The sequence below is a fragment of the Coccinella septempunctata genome, chromosome 1 (assembly GCF_907165205.1).
Source record: "Coccinella septempunctata chromosome 1, icCocSept1.1, whole genome shotgun sequence".
Taxonomy (NCBI): Eukaryota; Metazoa; Arthropoda; class Insecta; order Coleoptera; family Coccinellidae; genus Coccinella; species Coccinella septempunctata.
Genome location: NC_058189.1, coordinates 5,638,548 through 5,665,566, shown reverse-complemented (window position 1 = coordinate 5,665,566; position 27,019 = coordinate 5,638,548). Strand labels below are relative to the sequence as shown.

General features: G+C 35.2%; 8 protein-coding genes across 9 annotated transcripts; 6 read left to right on the top strand and 2 right to left on the bottom strand.

The window, feature by feature from the left end:
* Positions 1-1,906: 1,906 nt before the first annotated feature.
* On the top strand, positions 1,907-5,612 carry LOC123322555. Its single transcript, XM_044910501.1, has 4 exons — positions 1,907-2,064; positions 3,205-3,369; positions 5,218-5,382; positions 5,451-5,612. The coding sequence occupies exons 1-4, from the start codon at positions 2,002-2,004 to the stop codon at positions 5,610-5,612; spliced, it is 555 nt and encodes a 184-aa protein (XP_044766436.1). The 5' UTR covers positions 1,907-2,001.
* Positions 5,613-6,366: 754 nt separating this feature from the next.
* LOC123322538 lies at positions 6,367-8,984 on the top strand. Its single transcript, XM_044910481.1, has 2 exons — positions 6,367-8,927; positions 8,981-8,984. The coding sequence occupies exons 1-2, from the start codon at positions 6,367-6,369 to the stop codon at positions 8,982-8,984; spliced, it is 2,565 nt and encodes an 854-aa protein (XP_044766416.1).
* A 109-nt stretch (positions 8,985-9,093) lies between these two features.
* Positions 9,094-12,010, top strand: LOC123314573. 2 transcript variants are annotated; one of them, XM_044899940.1, is made up of 2 exons: positions 9,094-10,181; positions 11,668-12,010. In XM_044899940.1, the coding sequence occupies exons 1-2, from the start codon at positions 9,115-9,117 to the stop codon at positions 11,831-11,833; spliced, it is 1,233 nt and encodes a 410-aa protein (XP_044755875.1). In that variant the 5' UTR covers positions 9,094-9,114; the 3' UTR covers positions 11,834-12,010. The 2 variants fall into 2 exon arrangements, with proteins under 2 accessions (XP_044755875.1, XP_044755865.1); XM_044899930.1 differs by having other exon boundaries at positions 9,094-10,344; positions 11,620-12,008.
* A 2,474-nt stretch (positions 12,011-14,484) lies between these two features.
* On the bottom strand, positions 14,485-16,133 carry LOC123320127 (kynurenine aminotransferase-like). The gene has a single exon (XM_044907322.1). The coding sequence runs from the start codon at positions 16,007-16,009 to the stop codon at positions 14,546-14,548; it is 1,464 nt and encodes a 487-aa protein (XP_044763257.1). The 5' UTR covers positions 16,010-16,133; the 3' UTR covers positions 14,485-14,545.
* A 1,366-nt stretch (positions 16,134-17,499) lies between these two features.
* LOC123311602 lies at positions 17,500-19,660 on the top strand. Its single transcript, XM_044895656.1, has 3 exons — positions 17,500-17,699; positions 17,751-17,959; positions 18,731-19,660. Exons 1-3 carry the CDS (start codon positions 17,629-17,631, stop codon positions 19,426-19,428), a joined length of 978 nt encoding a protein of 325 aa, XP_044751591.1. The 5' UTR covers positions 17,500-17,628; the 3' UTR covers positions 19,429-19,660.
* A 786-nt stretch (positions 19,661-20,446) lies between these two features.
* Positions 20,447-22,146, top strand: LOC123311591 (kynurenine aminotransferase-like). Its single transcript, XM_044895647.1, has one exon. It carries the CDS (start codon positions 20,707-20,709, stop codon positions 22,000-22,002), a length of 1,296 nt encoding a protein of 431 aa, XP_044751582.1. The 5' UTR covers positions 20,447-20,706; the 3' UTR covers positions 22,003-22,146.
* Positions 22,147-22,356: 210 nt separating this feature from the next.
* On the bottom strand, positions 22,357-23,238 carry LOC123311612 (trafficking protein particle complex subunit 3). Its single transcript, XM_044895668.1, has one exon. It carries the CDS (start codon positions 23,108-23,110, stop codon positions 22,574-22,576), a length of 537 nt encoding a protein of 178 aa, XP_044751603.1. The 5' UTR covers positions 23,111-23,238; the 3' UTR covers positions 22,357-22,573.
* Positions 23,239-23,461: 223 nt separating this feature from the next.
* On the top strand, positions 23,462-26,403 carry LOC123312075 (polyadenylate-binding protein-interacting protein 1). The gene is made up of 5 exons (XM_044896294.1): positions 23,462-24,380; positions 24,433-24,705; positions 25,229-25,398; positions 25,460-25,591; positions 26,033-26,403. Exons 1-5 carry the CDS (start codon positions 23,874-23,876, stop codon positions 26,133-26,135), a joined length of 1,185 nt encoding a protein of 394 aa, XP_044752229.1. The 5' UTR covers positions 23,462-23,873; the 3' UTR covers positions 26,136-26,403.
* Positions 26,404-27,019: the final 616 nt, after the last annotated feature.

Here is a 27,019-nt window from a genome sequence, read left to right as displayed (position 1 = left end):
GTCAAATACTCACACTGTATATTTTTTATCAACCATATTAATGTTTATTATTCACGAGGATGACGGTTACCAAAGGATGCGAAGTCGAGTTTGGTAAATCATCCAAGTGAATAATGGCCATAATACACGAGTGAAATATCTACCAATTCGACATCCCCTACGGAAACTTCTCTGACATTTCAATATTGCTATATGGCAATACCTCACACAGAGAGATGACTGGTAAAATCACAAGTGATTAACGAATGTTCGATAGAAAATCAGTGAATAATGGTTCATTATTCACAAGTGATTTATAAATTTCACAATGCTCAAGGAAATGCACAGATTTGATCACTTTATGCATCGATTTATATTTCTGAGATACGGAATACCTTCATTGTAAAATTAACTTTGTGTGCGAAGGAGAGCAAACAAATTTGTACCTCCAGAAATCAAAACGTGAACGGATGTCTGGGAAAGTAGGTATTAGGTACTCTCGTATAGTCATCCATCAAATTAATAGGTACCTAAAGGATTTTACGATATCAAATGTATCTAATATTTCCATACTAAAGAGAGTGCACATATGTAACTTGTATAAGATATACTTGGTGTTGTGCTGGGATGTACATAAAAGATTGATGTATTTTTTAGCTAACTCACATTAGGTTATGAAAAAGAGATCACCAAGATGTGGTAAATGACAAATATTGGATATTGTATTATAACGGTGATTTTGTATAGGTTGTCTTTTATACATTGTTAATAAATTATAGGAATTGTAAAAACTGACACCTCATCTACCAGACAGTAAATTATTTGAGGTCAGAAAACATATTATTAAAATTCATGATACAATGCAAATCTGTATATTCATCTGTACAATGAGAGAAGTCACGATTATATCTATTTATCTATGTAGGTATGTAACTATGTTACTGAAATAATGAATATCATATATATGTGAAATAATTCAACCATTATTTTAATGTTGACAAAATAAACTCTTTATAAGTTAATATTTGTTTTATAAAGAAGATGGATATATTCTGGTTTATGTTATTTTAAGGTGATCGATCCACCGCTACTTATCGGAGTGTTTTACAGTGCCGGACTGGCCCATTCTCCAATTGAGTCCAAGATTGATTCGGAAATGAATGTTTTGTCAAACATTGTTCGACTTATTTTCTCGTAAAATACAGGGTATTAGGTGAACATGCGGCAAAAATTCGAGAGGTTATTCTTTGGACTATTTTAAGGATATTGTATCCTTTGATTATTTTCGAAAAAATGCTTTGTTGCGAAGATATAGGACGAAAAAGAAGGAAGACTCACCGTCGGCCTCAGTTTCTGGAGGATACAGTTTTTTTTTCAATTCGAACAAGTGGTTTTCAAAGAGCGAACCAAAAACTATGTAGTTCGTCCAGGCTTTTTATCCGCAACTGCTCGGGATAAGTTAGTTTAAAAATCTATAATAATTTCTTTGTTTCAGTCGATTTATTTCCATCTAAAATTTCATCTTCGAATAAAAAAGTTGCCTGTGAATGTTTTTTACAGCTTCTAGAACAGTGATGAATTTCGAAATTTTTATTTGAGCTGCAAAAAAACTTATACATCTCTAGAAATAGTCGAAACACAATATAAAACAGATAGTAAAAGAAAAAAATTCAACACTGATAACAAGTTTTCGGGAAAACTTTTCTTCTATACCTACATATTGAGGTAGGTACCTACACATAATACATATTTGGTCAATATTATATCAGTCAAATTCCATATTTAGATACAATTTACTCATGATTATCTATCTTTTGTCTACTCAGAAGTTTAATAGACTTTCAGATCATTAAAAAAAATTATATCATCAGATAAGTAGGGTCGATAGAATTTTCACAATTCCTAAACAATATAATTATGCTCAATTAAAAAGTAATCAAATAAAATACCTATGTATAAAAAATATGGCATCAATTTTCATTCGGTTTGTTTTGTTGCGTTCCAAGATTGTAAAATTCGGTGATGTCAGTTTTCCTTTTCTGGACACTGTTTATTTTTCATGCATTTTTCAATGGATATATTTCGGTGAGTAACACGTATTTCGAAATTTTCACTGACAACAATGAATTGAAGATATTGAATTGAGTATACGGTCCAACAAAAGCTTAACACTTCTTTTTGAAAATGTGAAAAATTGCTTGGACCCATCAATTTCTGATTCAAGGGGGAACAACTTTTCAGCTCTTTGCATCCCCGTACCCGCAACCCCCTATCAGGGGTGAACACGACCCCTTTATTTTGAATAGGGATGAGAGGTGTTACCTATATAGTACTATCTTAATCTGATCCTGAAATTTCTATCAATAGCGAAATGACAGGTAAAGTAGAGGATGAGTACTTACTTTTGCGATTAGTTCATTAAATGCTGGAAAAGGTTCCATTCACTTCCATGCAATAATATGAGTTTTTCTGAAAACGTTCACGTACATTCCTCAAGATTTCTGGAGTAATTTGATGGCATTCCGTAATGATCCGAGTTCGCAAATCATGCAGTGGTGGGTTTCGTAAATCTTGGATTTCAGGTGACCCCATAAAAGAGTCCAGTGAGACCAGATCAAGTTATCTAGATGGCTACCCTATATGTCCCCTTCTTCCAATCCAGACGAGAAGAAAATTGGTTGAACGAAATGAATTGGTGCGCCATCTTGTTGGAAAATGATCGCTGGATTGATATAATAGCGTTCTTCAATAGATCTAAATAAATTTGACCAATGAGATTAATTTGTCCAAACATTTAATTTTCGGGGAAGCTGAGTATGCACATCACGAAATAATCTTGGAAAGTTATCTTGAAAGTCGGAAAATCGAGGTGTTAAGTTTTCGTTGGACCACCCTGTATTAAAGAACTAAATACATCTGTTGAGAAATTTTCGCTTTGCATTTTCGTATTGAAATATTAATGAATACCTCTGCTTCGAATGGACCTTTTTCTGATATAAAAAAGAGCTTTTTAATTTCTTGGAATAATTTTACACCCATATGAATTAAGGAAAACTATAGGATTGAAAATTGTTTCAACTGTATTTTTCATTATTTTACTTTGCAATAGCAAAAGAGCAAAAATTACTTTGATGTTATTGGCAATAATTTTCAAAAATCCGGGACTGGAATAGGAAAAATTTAAATAATTATAGGTATGCATAAAATTTCAATCTTTTTTTTCAGGCAATTAAGGAACTCAAAATGGAAATCGAAAGCATCACAGTTTGTCCAGGAAATGATAAGATGAGGTATCCGATACGTGATCTAAGTTTCAATAGAATGAACGAAACACACTCGGTTCTGAGCTTCAAAGTAGATTATTTGGACGATATAGGAGAAAATATTTGGGTAAAAATGAAAAAAGTTTCTATTTATTTCAAATGTGTACGAGGTTATATTGAAAAATTCTTAGCCTGCTATAGAACAAAACAAAATTTCAATGTCAATGTCAAAATATTATATTACTCAACATATTTTCTTCTCCATTTATTACAGCGAACCTGCAAGGGCAACGTCTCTATAGACCTTTAAAAAAAATGTTTTTCTTGCTCTGCAAACCAGACCTCCACAGCTTTTATTACCTCCTCGTTGGAAGAAAATTTACGACCTTTTAAACATTTTTTCAGTTGAGGAAAGAGATAATAGTCGGATGGAGCCAAATCTGGTGAATAAGGGAGGTGTTCTAGTAATTCAAACCCTAAATCACGAATTGTTTGCATGGCAACATGAGATTTGTGTGCAAGGGCGCGTTGTCCTGCAAAAACAAAACACCTTTGGCTAACTTTCCGCTTCTTTTCTCTTAAATTTTTTCCCGTAGAGTGGTCAGTAATGTCGAATAGTAATCTCCGGTTATTGTTCTCTACCCTTATCCAAAAAATCAATCATGATTACTCCATGACCATCCCAAAAAACTGAAGTAAGAACTTTTTCAGCAGATTTTTGGTCACGAACCTTCTTAGGTCTTGGAGAACCGGAGTGTCGCCATTCCATCGATTGTTGCTTTGTTTCTGGATCGTAGAAATGTACCCAAGTCTCATCCATAGTAACAATTCGGTTTAAGAAGTCATAATAATCATAACATCGTTTTCAAATCGAGCACAGAACGAACGCGATGCTTCTACCCTTGCAAGCTTTTGGTCAACATTCAAACATTTGGGAATCCATTTAGCAGAGCAATTTTTCTCATATCCAAATTGATGTGAACTATATGATGAACGCGTTCGTATGAAATATTCAGTGCTTCAGATATCCGTTTTAGCCAAATTCGACGTCTGATAAAATCATGTCTTGAACTGCATCGATATTTTTGGGGACTGACTCAGAAACTGGCCTTCCCGATCGGTCATCATCTTCAATGGAAAATTTACCTCTTTTGAAGTTTGCAGTCCAATTTTTCACGGTCGCATACGTAGGACATAGCAAGGGTATTAAGCATATCTTCGTAAATCTGCTTACCTCTCAACCCTTTTAAATACAGGTACTTGATGATAGCTCGATTTATTGAGTAACTCTGGTTTACTATTTTGACCTCAAACTTCACACTTCTATCGAGTTCTTGTTCGTTGCTATATGGTAACGCAATATTTTTTTATGCTATGCATGAAACACTGGCATTTAGTTCAGTTTAGTTTAGTTTAGCCAGAAACTATAGTTTCTGGGATTCAGAATATTTTTGTGATTTTTTTTATATCTGGTGAGGTTTTCTCATTAAATTTGGTACAAGAATTCGTATATGAGTACTTCGCAACAAGTTACTGAATTTTTGAATAGGTAATTATGTTAATAGGTTCTAATTGAAAAATTGTTTCACAAAGGGTAGGTATTATAACTACAAAACCATGTGGATTTTGCCAATAAACTAACTTGACCGGCGAGTTCGTGCCCGGAGAAATTTTGGTGTGCTTTTTCGAGTTTCCGGCTCAATTTCATTTGCTTCAAAGCATAAAGATATCACACTTATCTTTGGACAATTAGCTCGTTTTCAGCAAAAATACATGACACTAAATTGCTTCCACCAAATACACATTATCATTTCCATTTTGGACAATATGCACTTGTTGAATAATTTCTCATTTCTTGTGCAAGTTCTTCTCAATCTTCTAAGTGAGGTAATCATTATGCAAAAGGGAGAAACTCATAATTTTAGTATTTTAATGCTTGAAATTTTCGGTTGCAATTACCTATACTATTTTCCAGACTCAGATCGAATTGGAAAGATGGGCCAATGGAGGATGGGTGAGCGTTCCTTTTATAACGCAGAAAAATCCGTGTAAGATGGGCCTTAACTACTTTCCGGAAATCTGGGTTACCTTTCTTAAGGCCATGAAAGTTGAAGAACCCGATAAATGTCCAATTCCAAAGGTATATTTCAACTACATAATTTAATTTTATGGATATTCACAGCTGAGATAAAACGTCTTTTATTTCAGGGGAGCTATTCTCTACAGAATTTCCTTATTCCAATACAAACTGTAAAAATTCCACTTTGGACAGGTAGATTTCGTCTGAAGAATATTTGGACTGGGTCTAAGAAATCGAAGGATTACTACTATTGCCTAGAAGTGGGATTAACTTGCGAAGAAAAGTTATGATTTGATTTCGGAAGCAGCATGTGATTAACTCTGGAATTTGAACATACCAATTGGGTTGAATTAAAAGACATATTTATTTGATTTTTCATTGTTTTATTCTATTCATTATTTCTCAAAGCAATCCCCTCTCATTTTTGATATAAAACAGAAAAAACCTTCACATCCTTGTGAAGTGAGTTTCGCAACAATTGCAATATCCTCAATAACTCGTGAATTGCTATACCAAGAAATGGATTATGGTGTAGAGGAATTTTTATACATTTTGATGTAGGTAACTGATGCAACAAAAATTTTGAAATTTAGTGAAATGTAAAAATGTATCCGCATAGTGGAAAAATGAAAGGTATGTACCTACATTTTTAGATATATGTATATATGTTAAATCTGGCAACGCCTCCCCTATCGACAACTTTGCGAACCTCAGAGTTGGTGGGGTTCTGTCAGTACCGAAAAGTCGAGAAAGTTTAGAAACGAGTGGGGATGAAGGGATAAAATGAGCGGATTCGGACAGAAAGGGTCTCTTCCACATTACGACGAAAACGAGTGAGTACTGTTTTGAATTAGATTTAACTGTATATTTCCTGTGTGTGAATAAAAATCTAGACTGTAGTGAAAGTGCTCATCTCTCTTTTACCAACCCACAAAATTACCTGTCCGAGATCGAATATTCCGATAAATTCCTATTCCGAAATTCAACATCTGGCGACCGTGACAGGACTTAGTGTAGGAATTCGGAGGTAATTTTTGTTCGAAAATGGATCAAAGGAAGAGGACGATCAGTCGCATCTCCTTCACGAAGGCACTTAGATCCCTGAACGCCTTGATGGATCAAGAAAAATCAAGTACGGTGGAGATTAAATCGGCCTTTGAAGGACTAGAGAGAAGACACCAGGAGCTTGAAGAAATTTCCAAGAAGATCCTAGAAGAAATGTTCATCGCTGAAGATATTGAGGATGAAGATTTAGAAAAGACTTCCGAGGAAAACTTAAGGTACGAGAGCCAATTCTTGACAGCGAGATGCATGTTCGAAGAAAGGATGGCTTCGATTCAAAAAAAGGCTCAAAGTGTCAGCAGCAGTGGAAATTCTACGTCCAGAGCGAGGTGCAATCTTCCAAAAGTGGAACTGGCCAAATTCAGCGGAGATATTCGTGAGTGGCTGAAATTTTGGAGTCTTTTCAGCAAGATTCACGAGGACACTGGACTACGCGATGAGGACAAGTTCCAGTATCTGATGCAGTCAATGGTACCAGGATCCAGAGCAGCAGATCTAGTGAATAGTTACCCTCCGGTCGGGGAAAACTATCAAAAGGCCATCGAAGGTCTGACAAAACGTTTCGGGCGCGAGGATTTGCAAATTGAGGTGTATGTGAGAGAGCTATTGCAATTGGTTCTGGAAAATGCCGTAGCGATGAAAAAAGGGATCCTCGCTTCGCTTTATGACAGAATCGAGTCATATATTCGGGCGTTAGAAACTCTAGGCGTTACGACAGATAAGTGTGCGGCTATGCTTTATCCGTTGGTTGAATCCTCGTTACCAGAAGACTTATTACGAGTGTGGCAGCGGTCTAACAGTGCAGCTGAAAATGGTAACGTTGGAAAGGCGTCGAATGTGTCAAAAACGCGACTCGATGGACTTATAAGATTCTTGGAATCCGAGGTTCAAAACGAACTGAGAATCTCTATGGCCGTAAAGGGATTCGACATAGGCGGTAAACCGGAACGGGAGCGAAAAGCAGAAAAGAACTTGCCGAGTGCGCGGAATCTGCTTGCTTCGGTAGTGAAAGAGGACAAGTGTGTTTTTTGTGAAAAAACGAACCACATGAGTGAACAGTGCTTCAAAGCGGAAAAAATGCCGCTATCGGAAAAACAAGAAGCGGCAAAAATTAAGCGCGTTTGTTTCGGTTGCTTGAAAAGCGGACATTTAAAGAAGCATTGTAGATCGAAATTGAAATGTTCAAAATGCGGCAAGAGACACGTGGACATAATGTGCCCGGGACGAAGAAGTCGTCCGAGTTCGCGGTCCGATTCAGAAAGCTCGGTAAGTGCAGTTAACATTCCGAAAGAATGCGCTTTAGCTTCATCGGCCGAAATTCCCGCGACTTTCATGCAGACTCTAAGGGTGCGAGTGCGAAATGAAGTGAAGGATGTTGTCGTTCGTGCGTTGATCGACACCGGGTCGCAAAACTCGTATGTGTTGAGTAAACTTGCTGAAAAATTGGATTATAAACCGCATGGACAGCAAGATATGGTGCATTTACTTTTCGGCGGAAGTAAATCGGATGTCGCGACGCACCAGAAGTTCCAAGTGCGTGTCGGGAATCTCGATGGAACATACTGGTGCAATTTTGAAGCGCTCGGCGATAAAGTGATTTGCTCGAATGTACCATGTGTAAAAAGAGGTGCGTGGTTGGAAGAGCTGAAAAAACGGGACGTTATAATGAGCGATGTCGATAGTGAAGAAGAGTGCGTATCCATCCTCATTGGCGCCGATATAGCGGGAAAGTTGCTGACAGGGCGGTTACACCAAACAGAAAGTGGATTAACAGCGGTAGAAACACATCTGGGATGGACATTGATGGGTAAAATGCCGCCAAAGGAGAACAACGCTGAAAATAAAGAAAACTTGGCCGTTTTGTCTATCTCCATGTTGACAAAAGATGTGGATATAAAAGATTTATGGTCATTAGATGTTATAGGAATAGACGATCCTATAGATCATAAATCACGTAAGGATCATAACATTCAAGTTGAGCAGAACTTCAAGGAATCTATTGCGAAAAACCCCGAAGGTCGTTATGAGGTAAAACTACCATGGCTGGATTATCACCCCGAGCTCAAGGACAACAAGAGCATGGCCATGCAACGATTGGAAAAAATGGTCAAGAAACTACGAGAGATGCAGAAATTCCAGGAATATGATGGGATATTCCGAGAATGGCTCCACGAGGGGATAATAGAGCAGGTACCAGCACAAGAATTGGACAACTGGGGTGTTTATTTGCCACATCGCCCGGTTTTCAAAGAAGAAGCTACAACAAAGACGAGGCCAATATTCGATGCGTCAGCAGGCAGCCCATCCCTAAATAGCTGTCTGGAAAAGGGACCGAATCTTATCGAAGAAGTCGTGGACATTTTATTGAGGTTTAGAGAAGGTAAAATTGGTGTGATTTCTGATATCAAAAAAGCGTTTCTTCAAATAAGTATTGATCCCGAAGATAGGGATTTTTTGAGATTTCTTTGGTATGACGCGCAGGGCAATCTGATAATGTTCAGACACTGTAGGGTAGTTTTTGGTGTTTGTAGCAGTCCATTTATGTTAGGGGCGACCATCAGTCTACATTTAGAAAATTATTTAAAATCAATTGAAGGTGAACGCGGTATATTTGTCTCTGAATACTTTTACATCTCGAAGCTCAAACGTAGTTTTTATGTGGATAATTGTGTAGCGAGTGTGGATAACTTCGAACAATTAGCCGACTTCAAATATAAAGCAAAAGCTGTGATGGAGACAGGTCTTTTTGATTTACGTGGATGGGAATATACTCATGACAATTTGAATAATGTTTGCGGAGTACTTGGCTTGAAATGGGATAAAGAGAACGACACGCTAGCGCTAAATATTTCGAATATTGAGAAAGTCGCGGTTGACAAGATAACTAAAAGGGTAATTTTATCGGTAGCACATCGCATTTTCGATCCGCTAGGCTTTGTATGCCCAATATCACTCGGTCCCAAAATTTTGTTACAGGAAGCGTGGGCAGCTAAAATTGGTTGGGATGAAGAAGTGAACGAAAGTATTAAGAAACGTTTTTTGGTTTGGATCAAAGAATTAACAAAATTGTCGGAAGTAAAGATACCGCGTTGCATGTTAGGCGTCAAGCAATCGGAAACGGACGTAGAAGTAAGTTTACATACCTTTGTCGATGCCAGCAAATTAGCATATGCTGTGGTAATTTTTTTAAGAATTCAAAAGGGTTGGGACGTGCAGCTTCGTTTTGTACAAGCAAAGACTAAAGTTACGCCTGCCAAAAAAGGTGACACGGGTAATTCTATAAGTATACCACGATTGGAATTATTAGCGGCAACGATCGGTGCAAGACTAACTAGGCATATTTTGAACGCCATGGATTTTAAAATAGATAAAGTATTTTACTGGTCAGACTCGTCAACGGTTATCACGTGGATCAATAGGGAAGATAATTGGAGCGTTTTTGTCGCGAATCGGATCAAAGAAATAAGAAATATTTCGGAAGTTAAGCAATGGCGGCATATTCCGGGCAATATGAATCCTGCTGACTTGCCATCACGAGGATGTACGGTTGATCAGTTATTAGAATCTCGGTGGTGGGAGGGTCCGGATTGGCTCAAAAAGAATGAAGAAAGTTGGCCTAATTTTCCCGATCAAAATATAGACGAAACAGAAGTACTGTCGGAATTGAAGAGATCAAAAATTCAAAATTCCGCCTTAATCGCATTAGCAAGCAGTGATAGAGAAAATATGTTCAGTAGATATTCTAGTTTCTCGAAAGCGACAAAAGTAATGGGCTGGATCAAGAGATTTATTTTTAATTGTGAAAATTCTGCGTTGCGTAGGGAAGAAAACTTTTTGACGGCGAAAGAGTGTCGTGAAGCTGAAAGGAGTCTGCTAAAAATGATTCAAAGAGAAAAATTCAATGGCGTAACGGATGAGAAAATAAAAGAACTCATGCCTTTTATGGATTGCGACGGCGTTATTAGAACAAGATCGAAAATTTCATTTCGTGAGGATAATTTCGATTTCCGTTGTCCAATTATTCTTCCTGAAAAAGATCACCTCATAGAATGCTTGATTAGGGAAAAGCATATAGATCTCAAGCATGCGGGAGTTACAATCACGTTAGCGGTGTTGCGGGAGAAATTTTGGATTATAAAAGGTCGGAAAGTCGTAAGGAAAGTCATACAAAAATGTGTAGATTGTCGCAGACACGACGCTAAAGCAATTGAGACGAATACTCCGCCATTACCACTCAACAGAGTCAGGGAAGCTGCGATATTTGAGGTGATAGGTGTAGATTTTGCAGGCCCGATTTTTCTTAGAGATGGAATAAAGGCTTGGATTTGTATTTTTACGTGTGCAGTTTACAGAGCGGTTCATTTAGAATTAGTGAACTCACTTAATGTAGCTTCCTTTTTAATGGCTTTACGACGACACATAGCGAGACGCGGCAGACCGAGCGTGATTTATAGCGATAACGGGACGAATTTCGTCGGACTCAGCAATAGATTGAACACTTTTGATTATAATTCAATCGCGAAAACTCTTGCAATAGAACAAATTGAATGGAAATTTAATCCGCCATCGGCGCCGTGGTGGGGAGGATTCTGGGAAAGGTTAATCGGTATTCTTAAGAGATTGTTGAAACGTACCCTTAGAAAAACGTGTTTGAATTATGAGGAAATGCTCACAACATTGATAGATTGTGAGGCTATCATAAATTCTCGGCCTATCACCTATTTTTCGGAAAAACAGGGTGAAATTGTACCATTATCTCCTTCTATGTTTTTGCAAGAAGTGAGGGAAACCGGAGTAATAGATTTAGACAGAGTCGAAAGAGTCGTTATGAATAAGCGTTTTGCATACAGGCAAAAGATAAAACGGGACCTGCGCCAAAGGTTTCGAAATGAATACTTGGGAGCCTTAAGTTATCCTAAGCGAAAAAATAGAATTGACGAGAAAATACAAGTCGGAGACGTTGTTCTGGTAGGGAGCGATAATTCCAAACGAATGGATTGGCCATTAGGCAGAGTGAAAAAGTTGTTTAAGGGAACGGACGGTAATATGCGGGTTGCAAAACTGGTAACAGCTTCCGGGGAAATAACACGTCCTGTTCAGCGTCTATATCAGCTCGAATTGAATTCGTCGTTTGGGGATGAAAATGGTCTCAAGAACGCGTCGGTCGAAATAAGGAAAGATGAAAGACCTAATTGGAAAAATATTAATGTAAAAAACGTCAAGGAAGACAAACAAATTAGAACTAGAAGCGGGCGTATTTCCAAAGAACCCAGACGCCTTGATTTGTGAATATATTTTAGGCTTTTTTTTGTTGTTTTGTTATTGTTCATATTTCTTTTTGTATTTTCTAATGTTATTTTTGTATTCTAATGTGATGTTTCGAAAGTGTTTGTACTCGTTTTCACTCAGATTGTTCGTGCTTATGTATTGTTTGTGTTGTTTTTCTTAATGTTAACACCCAATGTCAATGTCCGAATCTTGCAAAGTTGTGAAGTCCTCACTCTTTTCTCGTGTGGGAGGATGTTAAATCTGGCAACGCCTCCCCTATCGACAACTTTGCGAACCTCAGAGTTGGTGGGGTTCTGTCAGTACCGAAAAGTCGAGAAAGTTTAGAAACGAGTGGGGATGAAGGGATAAAATGAGCGGATTCGGACAGAAAGGGTCTCTTCATAGATTAAGGTAGTGTAGATAGGAAACTCTCACAATATTTTGAAACATTGTTCACCGCGACCTCTGGTGGACTGGGGTGAAGCTTGAGTAGATCTGGTTTTGAAAAAAAAGCTGTGTGTTGTCAAACAAAAAGAACGAGTATAATTTCTGTGTTTTCAGTATATTCTCCATACATTGCAGGAAATTCGAGTTGTCCATGTGAACGCAAGAAAACTACTTGACAATTTATTAGTATCAAATAATATAAACACCAATGTACTGGTATTTAGTTCATATGAAATATCAGTAGTTTAGTATTTTTATGGTACGAATAAATCACCGCAGTAGTATTCTTTCATTCGCATAATTTTCAAAGTGAAAAACCGATTAATGCAAAGGAAAAAATAAGGATAATATGGCATTCTTTATTGTATTATTTTATTAATTGCATGGATCAACAAGCAATAAAATATACTCTATAAAGGTTTATTTTTTCGTTTATACCAGGACTCCAGTCTTAAATTCGAACCATTTTAGTAGGTATAGGAAAGTTTTTCCTGATAAGCTATTTCACAGTCGCCACAATCGTAACTTTCACGTAGAATTACGCCTTCTCCAGCACGGGAATGAATTTTTTTTTCTAATCGGATATCCGGAAATATAGTTTGATATTTTCCCTTTTGATATTTACTCTCTCCGATACCTTATTGATCAATAGTTGAAAAATATTAAAATTGAGTCATTTCATAAGTGAGTAAAATTGGTAGTATCGTTCGTTACAACTCCAATGTATCGAATGTTAACAAGTCCATTTGAAAATGCATAATTCAATAGGTAAAAATAAAACAGTTGACTAAAAATGTTCTTCGCATTACCTGAAGGGGATGAAAAAACCTCACAAAATCATGGGAATAATAACTCGCTGCCTAAACTAGGATATATAAAATATTTTCAAACATTTCAATTCAAAAAGATTAATCTTCAAAATTTCAAATGACAGAACACAAATCTCTCCTTGCCCTGTGAATGAAGTTGAAGGTTGAAGGAAATCTACTTTTTCCAGCGTCATCTATTAATTGTATATTGAAAGAAACACCCATTAATTCACCCCAGGTTAAGAGAGGGCGCAAAAAAACGGTTTCGTCTCGTAGTATGGAAGTTTCCAATCTACATAACTCTAATCTATGGGTCTCTTCCACATTACGACGAAAACGAGTGAGTACTGTTTTGAATTAGATTTAACTGTATATTTCCTGTGTGTGAATAAAAATCTAGACTGTAGTGAAAGTGCTCATCTCTCTTTTACCAACCCACAAAATTACCTGTCCGAGATCGAATATTCCGATAAATTCCTATTCCGAAATTCAACAATATAGGTATATTAACGTATTAATTAATGCAGAACCTGTGGAATCTACCCGAGATCAATTAGAATATCGAAAAAGTATTGCCTTGGGCTCTACTTTTAATCACTCCCCATTCAAATTTTAATGCCATTTTACTCCCGCCTAAGATATATTGATATAAGTATATTTTGTGGTATTCAAGTATAGGTATGTTTCATGAAAAATATAATTTTCTCAGAAAAAACCTAAATTAGGCTTTGCACCGATACTTCATCCATTTCAAGACTTTTCGAACAAATATAGTCAAATAAAAATGAACAGTTAAATCAGCAGAACGAATATTCGAAATTGAAATTCCCCACTCTCTTTTTTGTGTATTATGTGTAGTATACCTCTCGTTTATTTCAGTGAAAATTTGCACGTTCTGGCAACATCAACTATGGAAATATTTTCCCAAAAGCGGAAATTTCAGGTTCTGTATTTTCGACCTACAGAATGGAAACATATTCAGTATGTTTCAGAGAAACTGATTCCAATGCTACCTACCGTAGGATCATGTTCCTATATACAAAAAGTTTCAACAATCTCAGACAAAACAGTGAATGATTCAATACTTCACTTTAATTAACGCTATGCTAAGCATTTATGTTTGAGAATAATATAAACCTTCAAAATTCTGCCGAAATTAGATCTTATAATTTCAAAAAATATTTCAGTTCAAAGGGTCAAATCACCTGAATATAACTGTTTCATATGTGTTACATTTTTTTTTCTCCTTTCAAGCTGTTGAGTTTGTTCAATATTGTATATCAGGAAAAGTAACTGATTTCACTTTAGGAAAAAGCAAAGAAATTTTCGACATTCAAATGAAGTTTTTTTCCATAATATAGGCCCAAAATTCGCCGCATTAAATATTAGCATGTCTAAAGGACAACCTGTATATTTTTTTTCCACCCATGTTCTGAAATGATTTGAATATTTTTCTTATTTTCAACTACACCCAATTACATAATTCTATTTCCAAGTTAAGTAAAAGTTAACTTGTCAATGAAAAGATCAATTTTAAGAGGAAAGGAACTAACAACAAGAACTTCCACAGTTTTGTGTATGCAATATAATTTATTGATAAATAATAAATTGCAAAAATGACCTCACAATGTTAAAAGCTACTTGTTAAGAGATGTTTTCCATTTCATCAAGATATCAGAAGCTTTTTGTATATTTTCATCTTTTTTGATGAAACAGTATCTGGCATAATCTTCTGCTAGGTGCTTGTTTGGAACACTGTAAAAGGCACTAGAAGGTATTGCTTGCAAACCTAGTTTTTTGGTCATCCACTTTGTAAATCTGTAATCTTTATATTTATCCTTCTCACTATTAAGATCAACATGCTGAGAAACTGGCGACCAATCTGTTAACATGAAATAACCTCCCTCAGGTATAACAGGCTTCATGCCTGCTTCCTTGAGGGCTTTAGCCATCATGTTCCTCTTAGCTTCCAATTCTTTTGGTAACTGAACAAAGTAACATTCATCTGATCCTAGACGTGAAATCTCTTTTTCAAATGATATAGCAACAGCCTCTTGTATAGGGGTTGTACCAGTGTATACACAATTTTGGTGCACCATCTGCAAGTTCACCATAAGATCGGCAGGTCCATATGCCCAACCTAGCTTCCACCCTGTAACGCTGAATGTTTTACCTGCAGATCCAATTGTAATTGTTCGTTCCCACATGCCAGGTAATGTTGCCATACGAATATGTTTATTTGGTTTATATACAATCCATTCATAAACTTCATCACATACACACAAGACATTCCATTTTTTACATAAATCAGCAATCATAACAAGTTCAGCCAGTGTGAATACTTTGCCCAGAGGATTATTAGGAGTATTGAGAATAAACATTTTAGTTTTCTCATTGAACATACTTTCAAGTTCTTTGGGGTCTAATACCCAATCTGCTGAACATGAAACATCATCATCAATATTCTTTCTGGGTCGCAGAGGAATGAATTTACATTCTCCACCAGACATCTTAACCATTGGTTCATAACAATCAAAAAATGGCTCAACAATTATCACCTCATCACCTTCATCAACATGTCCTACAATTGTTGAATACAATGCTTCATATGCTCCGGAAGTGGTGAGAATTTCGGTATTAGAATTGAGTTCACGATCCAGTAGCTTCGAATATAACTTTGCAATTGCATTTACCAATCTAGGATGTCCAAAACCTCTGGTATATTGATGTAGAAGGCAATTGTCCCCATTAGCTACTTGTGCTAAAGCATCAGTCACATATTTTGGTGGAGGATAATCGGGGAAACCTTGGCCTAAGTTGCATGCTGGTTTATAATCAAGGGCTAACTGAATATATTCTACCCATACACTTTTCTCACTACCTTGATATCTTTTTGGAAGACCAAATTTATGTCCTAAACCAGTAGTCATTGTGGCTTCTGGAGAACTAAAGGATGCCTTAACAGACGGGCTTTCTAAAATAGTATCTTTAATTAGAATATCTGCCACTTTGCCCTTTCCACTCAATGAACGACTGCTAATATAACTTCTACTACTGATAAGGGACAGCAGAAATTTGCGAGAACCTTTAAAAATTGTCATGAATGATAGATGATGAAAATTAAACTTTCAGCAAGATATATTATATATCTACCCAGAGTTGTCTCTGTATCAAAGATTAACTCTTCATTGCTCTGTACCAAATATATGTCTTATCTATGATATATAGATAATTATATATGTATATATGATTATATATTTACAAAACTATATTATAATATATCTGCATATAGCTAATATTTATTTATTCATCATCAATCAGTTGATGATGTATGTTGACATTACAGATAACAGTGATAACACAGAACCAGAACACGTAAGATAACAACACAGATAACAAATAATAAGGCAAGGCGTACACGCTCAGATCAATAAATTTTATTGATCTGAACTTACACGCCACACGGGTCATCGGCAATGTTTCAAAAAAAGGTGAACCCGTCTCTAGCATAGGTAGAAAACTGGAAAACGGGGGTTTGCTTAGTGAAAACCAAAGATTATAGATCTATAATCTTTGGTGAAAACTTTTCGTAATTCCATCCATAAAGGCGTTTTACGGTTGTCTCTGGGTTATACCACCACATTTCTGACGTGTGACCTTATAAGGTATGTATAAGATATAAGCATATCTCTGGATATAAGTGGTTTTAATTCATTGTGGAATAAAATAATGAAATCTTCCTTTTTTCATTTCTGAAAATCTGGCTACCCTAACACCAACGGAGCAGTAAGAAAACGTTGATATCTGGGGGTTCACCCCTACTTGAAGAGAAATTATCATTGGAGACTATTTATAGTATTTATAGCAGCACAAGTGATGGCAAATAAAAAATTAAATTATATTAAAAGATTTTCGTCCACAAGTAAGACACAAACATGCGAGAATGCGTCGGTTCTGAAGAAGAGAGTATGGAGGGTACAATGAAAAGATTAAAATTTTTTATTCTATCGTAGGTATTGTAGGTAAACTTTGATATATATACAAAGATTAACTCTTCTCTTCCTCTTTGATATATATTACCAAAGATAAGGTTCCTCTTTGATATTACCATCAAAGATGGTAATCATAATCATCTCTTGTCTCTGATGGTAATCTTTGATTAGAAACACAGAACACTAATATCAATTACCAAAAAGAAGTTCGGTTGACCTTTTGTGGACACTTGTGTTCTGTGCTCTTTAATAACAGCTGTTGGTAGATCCAAAGAACTTAACCTTTTAGTAGTTCCTGTAGTGTAGTGGAGTAGTTCATTTGGTAGGACTGTAACCACAGAAATTATGACTTACAAGTTAGGTTAGGTTGGTATATCTATGACTGTAACAACAAGAAGTGAATACGTTTATCGTCGAAAAAACCGAAATTTGAATCAAAATAGTGCTTAGGACCTGAACTTTTCATGATAGCCGCCTTGGCAATAAACAGCAAGATCCTGTCTAGAGACTATGCCTCGGTCCTGTCTTTGTTTAGTGGTTGATTGAAGTACTTCAATCAACGGTTTAGTGTTTCGTTATTGCATCAATGAGAAGTAGGTTAATTTAGTTTCTGAGTATTTCGGCTTCGAATGAAAAGATTTAAGATGTTATTCGCTTGCAAATGATTCTTTATACCATGTCCGTTGAGGTTTTTTGAATTTCTGTTATCTTCATTGACAATTTTGATTATGCCCAAATCTTGCTCGGCTAAGGGATGCACAGTCAGGTTTATAAAGGGCGCGAATTTAAAATTTCATAAGTGAGTGGAAAGTTATTACATATTTTCATATATAACGAAACTAAATCACAGGTATCCAAAAAATGAAGATCTGAGAAAAAAATGGGTAGAAGCGGTTAATCGTGAGAATTTCCAACCCTCTGAAGCGGCTAAGCTTTGTAGCAAGCACTTCCAGCCAGATGACTATTATATTAATGTTCATGGTAATAAATGTTTGAAGAAGGAAGCAATACCTTCAGTTTTTCCGGATCGTCCTTGGAAAAAAAATGATGCAGCTGCAAGTGAGTTTATATTTTCTCTATCTATAAATATAATTCCCAACCTATAAATTTAAATAATTTTCTTTCCTGTAGTGCTGGGATGTAATACTATTTTGAACCTAAATAAATCATAAATCAAGCAGTGTAGTTTATTCATTTTGTCAAAACGATTATTAGATATCAAGTATACATTACACCACTCAAGGGGAGAGAAGGGAAGAGCTCATATCTTATTATGTCCAATTTCGATATCTAAGAATGTAGTGCTGGTATTCAAATTATCATATAATTTAATCCATTCATTGTCTTTCCAATGTTTAATTGCATAAATATTTGACTTCTTTTACTTATTCAACTTCCGTATCAGTTGAATTTGTGTGATTTTATTTTCCAGACTCATGTCATTGCTAATTCAATAAATAAGATGAAATAGGTGTTACTGAGACATTTCATTTTCATTACTATTTCAATAAAAATAGAGTTATTTTAATGAGTCTGACATCAAAATAGTTGTTTTGAAGAATAAAAAGTAAATTTAATTATTTTTTAGATACTAAAAATATAGGGTTGCAATAATATATTTCATTCCATTTTGATGTTTAAAGATAACACAAGAGTTATAAACGTTAATTCATTCGAAGAACCAAACCTACTCCCCCTTTGGGCTTGTAGGTTAAACTTTCTTCTCATGAATTAACATTAGCCTAACCCTCCCGTTGTATAAGTAACTATTAAAATATTCCTTATGACTGAAGGAAAAAGTAAAAATGATCCTTAAATTAATTTTTCTAGATAATAAAGAAGGAAGTGAATTCAAACTAAAAAGGGAATCTGACAAAAAATCTAATACTGTTAAGCCAATAAACGGAATTACATCTGAAAATGAACCTGCTAAAGTTCCATATCCAGCACACCACGTAACCAAGGAAGGAGGTATTGTTGCCAACAAATGTGTATGCCTAAAGAAATCTAGCTCTTTTGAAAATAATGCCTCTAATAGTGTTGACGAGAATCTAAAACGAATAAATTCAAACTTGGGTTTATATTCAGGCCTAGAGAAGAAAATAGGAACGGGGAGCAGAACTATAAATGATACCACTATACATTTGAATGATTTGGAAGACGAGAACTATTATTGGCTTCAAATACCTAAAGTAAAAGTACCAGAGGTGCGGAAGTTGGGTTACCAATTTGGGAAATTAGTTGAAGAAGTGAAATATATGAAGTTGCCCAATTCTGAATGGAGAATAATAATAATAGTTCAAAACCAGAAAATGGTGTCTGTGAGTTTTCTAAAAAAACCATATCCAGAAAAAGTTGTTACAATTAATGGAAAAAGTTCCGTTTGTGATATAATTATAGATCGTAAAAATATTGTTCTCCTAGGTTCACCTGTTTACATATATTCAATTGAAGACTTGGAAATAATGTTGGACATTGTGAATGAACTTGAACCTAATGATCCGATAGTTGGCTACATAGACTCATAATTATTTGATAGCCAAGATTGAGATGTGTAAAATAATATTTATGGGTAAAAAATTATCATGTGAAAAGTGTATCTTCCCCAAAATTGACTCGCATCGAGAATTATTTCAACTTTTTACTATCCAGATGAGTATGAATAATTTTGTTGAATATTTTATATACAAACTTGTGATCAATTATTATAGATGTTGCGCTTTTACTAATGTTGAAATAATAATATATTTTTTTAAGCTGCCTATTTTGTATTGCACTCCACGAGTCCTAGTCACAAAGTTGAATCTAAGACTCCAATACCATTAGTGATTTCCAATCGTTTGGGTTCTCTCGTACTTCAGTTGAGCAATGTACATTTAACTATGAAACACTCTGTATATTTTTAGTCCTAACCTAAATCTCTGCTAGTCCAATTCCTTTGTAAATGTATATTATATACTACACAAATAGTGCAGGCCCATTTCACAGGACGAATATTCTTTACTCTGATTATATTTTTCATGTAAGTTTGTGAACGCAACCTTGGAGAATTCTCATTCCAAAAGTCACGTGACGTTGCAGTCCCAGGTCTATTTTATTTCTTGCCCAAATTTGCATTTCTTGCAACATGCCATATCTCGTGAAATATTCTTTGGATCTTTTCTAGAGTCTTCAGCGTCGGCCATAAAATCCTCTAATCAACGGCTTCATTCACTGTTTACGAAAAATTCATATTTCTTGTCATGTCTCAACTCAGTTCAGTGGGTGGCGCAATAGCAGATCGGAAGTACTCGGGGCCATTCGAATGTTGCCGCACGTTACGTCACACTAGCGCGCATTAGCGTAGCTATCATAAAATTAGGCCGTGAGGGGACTATTTTAATTCATTTTCAGAGACATCAATGTCCGTAGATACAAAGAGTTGTTACTCTTTGGTAGATATCTACCAAAGATTAACTCTTTGTATCTACGTAATTTGCAGAGTTAACTTACAATCTTTGATAATTATTAGTCTATGCACTTGACTTGACGGCATCTCAAGGTCACATGTGGATTCTGCAGGTTTAAAATCAAAAATTCAAATTGGTTTCTTTCATCTTTACTGTATATTCTGCAGAAATGCCCCACTACGATGATAACTATGAAAAGAATTCCGGAATTTGATTAATTTCACATTTTAATTATCATTTATTATGCTTATCACTTAACCAATCTCTTCTCATGGTCAACATGTCATAAAGGTCAAAAAGCTTCGAAATTTGTCGTCGTAGATAGCATAGCATTCTCCCTATCTCTTTAAGGCAACGATGACATCAAATTGGGATGTAAAATTCGCGCTACCGAAAAGGTACAAAGGAAGTGAAAAAAGTGTTTGGGTTGAATATATACAATTAGCACTTGATTACAAACCAATATGTAATCTGGGACAAGGTTTTCCGGATTATCCACCACCAAAGTATGTAACTGAAGCGTTAGCCCAAGTAGCTAGTAGCAAAAACTGTTTATTACATCAATACACAAGAGGTTTTGGTCATCCCCGATTGGTAAATGCTATTGCAAAATTATACTCGAAACTGGTAGGACGCAATTTGAATCCGAATACGGAAGTTTTAATAACCGCTGGTGCATGTGAAGCTTTATATTCCACTATAGTGGGCCATGTAGATGAAGGGGATGAAGTTATCATTGTTGAACCATTTTACGACTGCTATGAGGCAATGGTTAAATCATCAGGGGGTGTATGTCGATTTATTCCTTTAAGATCCAAACATAATGACACAAGTTTATCTACATCCGCAGATTGGGTTTTTGATCCAGAAGAACTTAAAAATATGTTCAATGAAAAAACAAAATTGTTCATTTTGAATAATCCCAATAATCCTCTAGGTAAAGTATACAAAAGAGAGGAACTAGAAATGATTGCTGATTTATGTAAAAAGTGGAATGTCCTATGTGTATCTGATGAAGTGTATGAGTGGATAGTTTATAAACCTAACCAACATATTCGCATAGCAACTCTACCTGGAATGTGGGAACGAACAATCACAATTGGTTCAGCTGGTAAAACCTTTAGCGTAACAGGATGGAAACTTGGTTGGGCATATGGACCTGCAAATCTTATGTTAAATTTACAGATGGTCCATCAAAATTGCGTTTACACAGGGACAACACCAATTCAAGAAGCTGTTGCAATTTCATTTGAAAAAGAACTGCCTCGCTTGGATTCAGATGAATGTTTCTTCAATTATTTACCAAAAGAATTGGAAAGTAAGAGAGATTTGATGATAAGTGCTCTTATTGAAGCTGATATGAAGCCTGTGATACCAGAGGGTGGTTACTTCATGGTGACTGATTGGTCTCCCATTGCAACAAAAGTGAATCTCAATAGTGAACAGGATAAATATCCAGATTATAGATTCACAAAGTGGATGACAAAGAATCTCGGACTACAAGGAATTCCAGTTACAGCCTTTTACAGTGAACCCCACAAACATCTTGCCAAAAACTTTGTGAGATATTGTTTCATAAAAAGAGATGATAATATCAAGAAGGCAGCAGATATTTTGAGAAAATGGAAAGCCACTTTGAAATCACATCTGTGATCACCTCTGGGGTGTATAAATTATTTTTGAAAAATAAAGACTTTCCCTTTTATGACCTTATTTCAATTAAAACTAAGTTTGTATATCAGATTGTTCACATAATAAACGTCTGATACAGGTGTCCAAATTAGAATTCCTTATCTATGTAATATTTTCATTATCCCTGAATTGAAGATTCTAGGAAAAACAGAACTGTATAGAAACCCAGAATATGAGCAAATTAACAAAATTTGTGATTTACCAAGATTTACTCAGGTACTTATCTGAAATGAATTATTTAGCTCTTCATTAATTATATTATTTGGACCACTGAAATCCATATTAGTTGATGAGTTTAGAATAAAATCACTTGTCTTATGACTTAATAATATATATTAATGGTCAAATTAAAGGACTTTCAATATTACTCCTGTGATCAGATGAAATTTTGAAAATCTTCATTGACCTTTTATAATTCCTCAGGTAGAAGGGTACATTTAATCAATAATCATTTAATATAGAAGCAAACATTTTCTGCTTTGCTAAATAATTGTTTTATGTATATAAACTTCATGCTAAGGATATAATTTCTTCAATCTTCACCAGCAGGCAAAGCATCTTCAAGTTTCCTAATGAACTTTACTCTTATTTCAGTACACTGATCGCCTTTCAGCTGGTCTTGAATAATCCAACTCTGAACATCTAATTGCACCATTTCCAAAGCTCCCCTTATAGCCCCACATATTACATTACAATACTTCAAATTTTTTAGTTCCTCTGGTAATTCAACTAGATCAGTGAGTGGGTTGCAGTCTAATAAAAAAGAAAATTCATCTCCTGCAGGACTCCAATTCGCAACATTTGGTTGTAAACCTAAATACATCTTGAAAGCACTCTGAATTTTATCGGCTGTGTCCTTCAAATCAATACATCTGCCTGTTCCTGTTTTAGCAAGGAAATCTTCTATCAATCGTACGCCCATATTATAACCTAATCGTTCTAACTGTTTTCCGACATCATCAGTATTTTCTGCATCTTTTACCATCTGAGCAACAAGAGCCCCATAAGTAAGAGTAACAAGTTCTGAATTAACCTTTTTCGAATCGAATCGAGTTGAAGCTCGTGACATTTTTTTAAAATAATTCTATAATCATTTAATTTAGTAATAGAATAATAATCTGATATTATTGATGAGTATTATTATTATCATTCAAATACACACAAAGTTTGTGTCACAAACTTGTCACTTGTCATAGAAAAACATATAAATAATACCATAGAATATTGCCATTGGTGATGCTCTTTTTCCGATTAGTTTCATCAGAGACCCCCTTTCTCTATGAGTTTCATAGAAACAGTAGAAAGCACAGAACACTAACTACCAAATTAATTTTATATTCTATGCTCCAATCGAATGTCTCATTTGATGATTATTTACTGTTTTTTTACTTATAGTTTAGAATAACAAATATTACTCTTTTACAATAATAAGTGTTAACAACAAAGAAAGTTATCTGAATCTTTTCAAATACAGAAAAATAATTAACAATTTTTTTTTCCTTTTATTTCACGTTCAAAAGTTAAGAAAATTTGGTGATGTATCGACAAAACTGTACAAAAATATAAGCGATGTCATCATATTTGTGCATAATATGTCATTAATTTCGCGAAAGCAATAATTTTTCTCCAACTTGAAATAAAGCGAAATGTTTATGATTCCCTGGGCATGACTTTTACAGCGTTGTCAATTTACCTGCGCGATGGAAGTGTTATTGCCCAGATATTAAATTCATGTATTTGTTGATAATTTATTGTGAACTAGTGAAAGTCACTTGTTTTATGAATATTCGAAATTAGTTTTGAAAAGTATTAATTTACGATTACTTTCAACTATGGAAGACAAGCCATTATGGGACCCTAATAGAAAGGGTCAAATTTTGCGAGCTCCCCGAACGGTATCAAACGTAGCATCGAACAATGATAATCAAAAGAGTTCTGTTTCCTCAACTTCAATAGTTCCCCCTGAAAAATCAAAATTGAATGCTGCAGCTGCCGAATTTATCCCCAAATGTTTTTATGACAACTCAAATACAGTTATGTCAAAACCTCCCCAATTGTCTGTACAAAATAGACTGAAAATTCACAAAGATCAAGAATTACAGAGAAATCAGGCTTCAAGAGATGGCCCAATTAATGCAAGATTGTATTCCCAAGGTGATAATAATTTTCGGTATGCTAATAATTCTTTGGATGATCGAAGGTTGAAACAGTTGATCAATACTCTTACATGTGATCCTGGACAATTTGATAGTCTTTTGGATATCTTCAGACAAACTCTCAAACCTTACTTCGAAGATATCATAGCCCTTGCTAGTGTTACAGACTTGCTTGTCAGTCAAGTACGTAAAAGCCCTCACTAGAGTGAATTATTTCTTATTACTTTGATTTCAGGCGATAAATCATCAGAGTTTTCGTTATACAGCAGCCAGGCTCTGCTATAGTGTAGAACAGGAATCTCCCACATTCAGAGCACAACTGCATCTTACCTGTGAACGAGAACTAAATTCGAATTCGAACAAGCAAGGAATTGTTCTTTTTGTTGCTGAACTGTATACACAGTTGCACCACGAAAATATTTATGGAAGGTTCTTGTTAAATGCTTTTAAACAACTTTTACTGGAAAGTGGTGATAATAATATAAAATGTGTGTGCCAGGCTTTGAAGGTGAGAAATATTTGTATATATTTTATCCTCCTCCCCATAGTGATGTCTTGAAGAGCTTATAAAAGTACATACTCCTATGGCCCTTTGCGCACTGTTTCAGTAAACAATGATTAGATTGAATTGTATTTATTTCACAGAAATTCTATGCTTAAATGTGCTTGAAGAATTAAATCAGCATTAATGCAGCTGAAACGCTGCAAAACAATATAAGCATTTTTTTTGCTTGTGAGTTCTATGGAGCTTTTCTACCATGAGAATCTCTTAGTTTGAATTATATTGTGGGCGAATATATTTCATTTCACTTCTCAAATTTATTCAATAGATACAGTTACACGTTGATGTCTTTGAGATATTTTCATTTGTTTTCGGAATTTACATGTCTGAACGCATAAAATGAAATTTTCAGAGAGTTCATTTGAGTTTTGACATGACAAGTTACCGTAGATCCAAAAAAGTAATCAAATGACTGATGTGTAGGTTTCATAAGAAAATATTGGGAGTTTGGCATTTTATCACTTTTCAGCTCACTGGAACAGCGCTGGAATTATATGATAAGGAAGCACTAGATGATATAATGGACATGTTGAATAATAGTAGACAATATGCATCTGGCACAGCCCTGTGTCTGGTGGATATTGTTATGAAATTAAGGAATGTAAAGTGGGGCTACAACAGTCAGGAATCAAGTGGCAGGTATTTAAAATTTCTAGGCGATGTACAAATTCTGCAAAAACAAATATTATTTTTCCTCCAGTAACAGTGAACAAGAAGCTTACTGGGATGACGACGTTAACACAGTTTTCTATAACTCGGATGGTAACATGTTGTCCAATGAAGAAACAGAATTTTTAGCGGCTAATCTTCAATCAACAGATGAATATTTTCTGTAAGTACAATTTATTCCCACTAATAAATATGCTCACAATTATCTAGCCCCTCGTCCACACCGGAGTTCGAATTCCAACGAATTAATAGAGATTCGGATACGTTGGATTCTGTTTCCATTTTAAAACGATTTAAACAATTTAAAAAAAAGAAGTGGACCATAATTTCGAATCGCTTAAAATCCTGACGATCTCCAACACTAATTGACGCATTAAAAAATGATACATTTGTTGGCGTTCGAGCAAGAACCAAGAAGAAAAGAGGCGCAATTCAGTTCATCGCCTGTTGGAAGGATGATGGAAAGGAAAAAAACATAATAATTTGTACACTAGCGTTTTACAATAATACTACTCCAGCGAAGCCGCGGGTTCAAGCTAATTTTATAATATAATTATTGTCTTACCTTTATATAAAAAATAATTAGAGTTTCAAATTTTTTTAGGGATCCTTCAGAAGATCCTGATGAACTTTGTGATCCTGAACCTGAGATGGATGAAGAGATACAAGCTGCTTTCAAAGAATTCGTCAAACTTGGTAGACGGTAGTTTGATATATATTGACAAAGAAAATGAATAATTGTGATGTATATTTAATTATTAATTCGATAAAACTATTATAAAATTCTTGTTTGCAATCCAATAATTGTTAGTTATAGTGTTTTATATAGTAAATTTTAATTTTATTCGAAAAACAATTCATATATACAATGTATATGAAGATTTTAATTGATATGAAAAACTCATTAATCACCAAATGATCTTGAAAAGTGATCTTGTTTGGGAAGTGTATAAATAAATCATCTCTTGATAGGGAGTATGGCTTATCTTAAATTCCCAAAAAAGTAGAAGTAGCTCTTTGAATTTCGAATATAAAGACAAAATGGAGGACGGTTAAGTTTGCAAAGAGTATAAACTCTCTGGTTTTACTCATAATCATGATCGATGGACAATGATTATTGAACTGAAGGCGTTTTTCTCTACGGTAAGTATAGTATACAGCTTTCACAATTACAATCTAAAGAAATAAATTCACTGAAAACAACTTTTTCTTTTGCTGTCTTTAGACGGCTGTGCTGTAACGATCCACTCAACTAAAACCTAAATAGGGCATTACGGGAAGTATTTGAGTACCGTGGATCAATGGAGTGGACATTCTTCCTTTCCTATATATACTCGCACAGCAAAAATTTCCATTCACTTATTTTTAGTATTTATATGTCATCGGGTACTAGTGGGCTCGTATAACACGACTCGTGTTCATTGAATGAAGTTTTCTCACCTTTCACGAACCAGTCAAGAGCCGAACCAAGCTTAAAGGCATAGACAGACAAACTTAAAGGTGCCTACAGATTACTCTGACGTGACGTGGACCCGCGTCATAATGCGCACGATTCAAAAATCTAAGAGGATTTTGGATTTTGCGCGGAAGC

Excerpts from the sequence above, each read along its gene's own strand:
- LOC123322555 (XM_044910501.1), top strand. The coding sequence starts at position 2,002 with ATGTCAGTTTTCCTTTTCTGGACACTGTTTATTTTTCATGCATTTTTC. Across the intron at positions 2,065-3,204 it reads TTTTCAATGGATATATTTCG|GCAATTAAGGAACTCAAAAT; the intron begins GTGAGTAACACG and ends CTTTTTTTTCAG. Across the intron at positions 5,383-5,450 it reads ATAAATGTCCAATTCCAAAG|GGGAGCTATTCTCTACAGAA; the intron begins GTATATTTCAAC and ends CTTTTATTTCAG.
- LOC123322538 (XM_044910481.1), top strand. The coding sequence starts at position 6,367 with ATGGATCAAAGGAAGAGGACGATCAGTCGCATCTCCTTCACGAAGGCA.
- LOC123314573 (XM_044899930.1), top strand. The coding sequence starts at position 9,115 with ATGGAGACAGGTCTTTTTGATTTACGTGGATGGGAATATACTCATGAC. Across the intron at positions 10,345-11,619 it reads TTATGGATTGCGACGGCGTT|ATTAGAACTAGAAGCGGGCG; the intron begins ATTAGAACAAGA and ends GAAGACAAACAA.
- LOC123320127 (XM_044907322.1), bottom strand. The coding sequence starts at position 16,009 with ATGACAATTTTTAAAGGTTCTCGCAAATTTCTGCTGTCCCTTATCAGT.
- LOC123311602 (XM_044895656.1), top strand. The coding sequence starts at position 17,629 with ATGCCCAAATCTTGCTCGGCTAAGGGATGCACAGTCAGGTTTATAAAG. Across the intron at positions 17,700-17,750 it reads GCGAATTTAAAATTTCATAA|GTATCCAAAAAATGAAGATC; the intron begins GTGAGTGGAAAG and ends ACTAAATCACAG. Across the intron at positions 17,960-18,730 it reads AAAAAATGATGCAGCTGCAA|ATAATAAAGAAGGAAGTGAA; the intron begins GTGAGTTTATAT and ends TAATTTTTCTAG.
- LOC123311591 (XM_044895647.1), top strand. The coding sequence starts at position 20,707 with ATGACATCAAATTGGGATGTAAAATTCGCGCTACCGAAAAGGTACAAA.
- LOC123311612 (XM_044895668.1), bottom strand. The coding sequence starts at position 23,110 with ATGTCACGAGCTTCAACTCGATTCGATTCGAAAAAGGTTAATTCAGAA.
- LOC123312075 (XM_044896294.1), top strand. The coding sequence starts at position 23,874 with ATGGAAGACAAGCCATTATGGGACCCTAATAGAAAGGGTCAAATTTTG. Across the intron at positions 25,399-25,459 it reads AGTCAGGAATCAAGTGGCAG|TAACAGTGAACAAGAAGCTT; the intron begins GTATTTAAAATT and ends TTTTTCCTCCAG. Across the intron at positions 25,592-26,032 it reads TCAACAGATGAATATTTTCT|GGATCCTTCAGAAGATCCTG; the intron begins GTAAGTACAATT and ends AAATTTTTTTAG.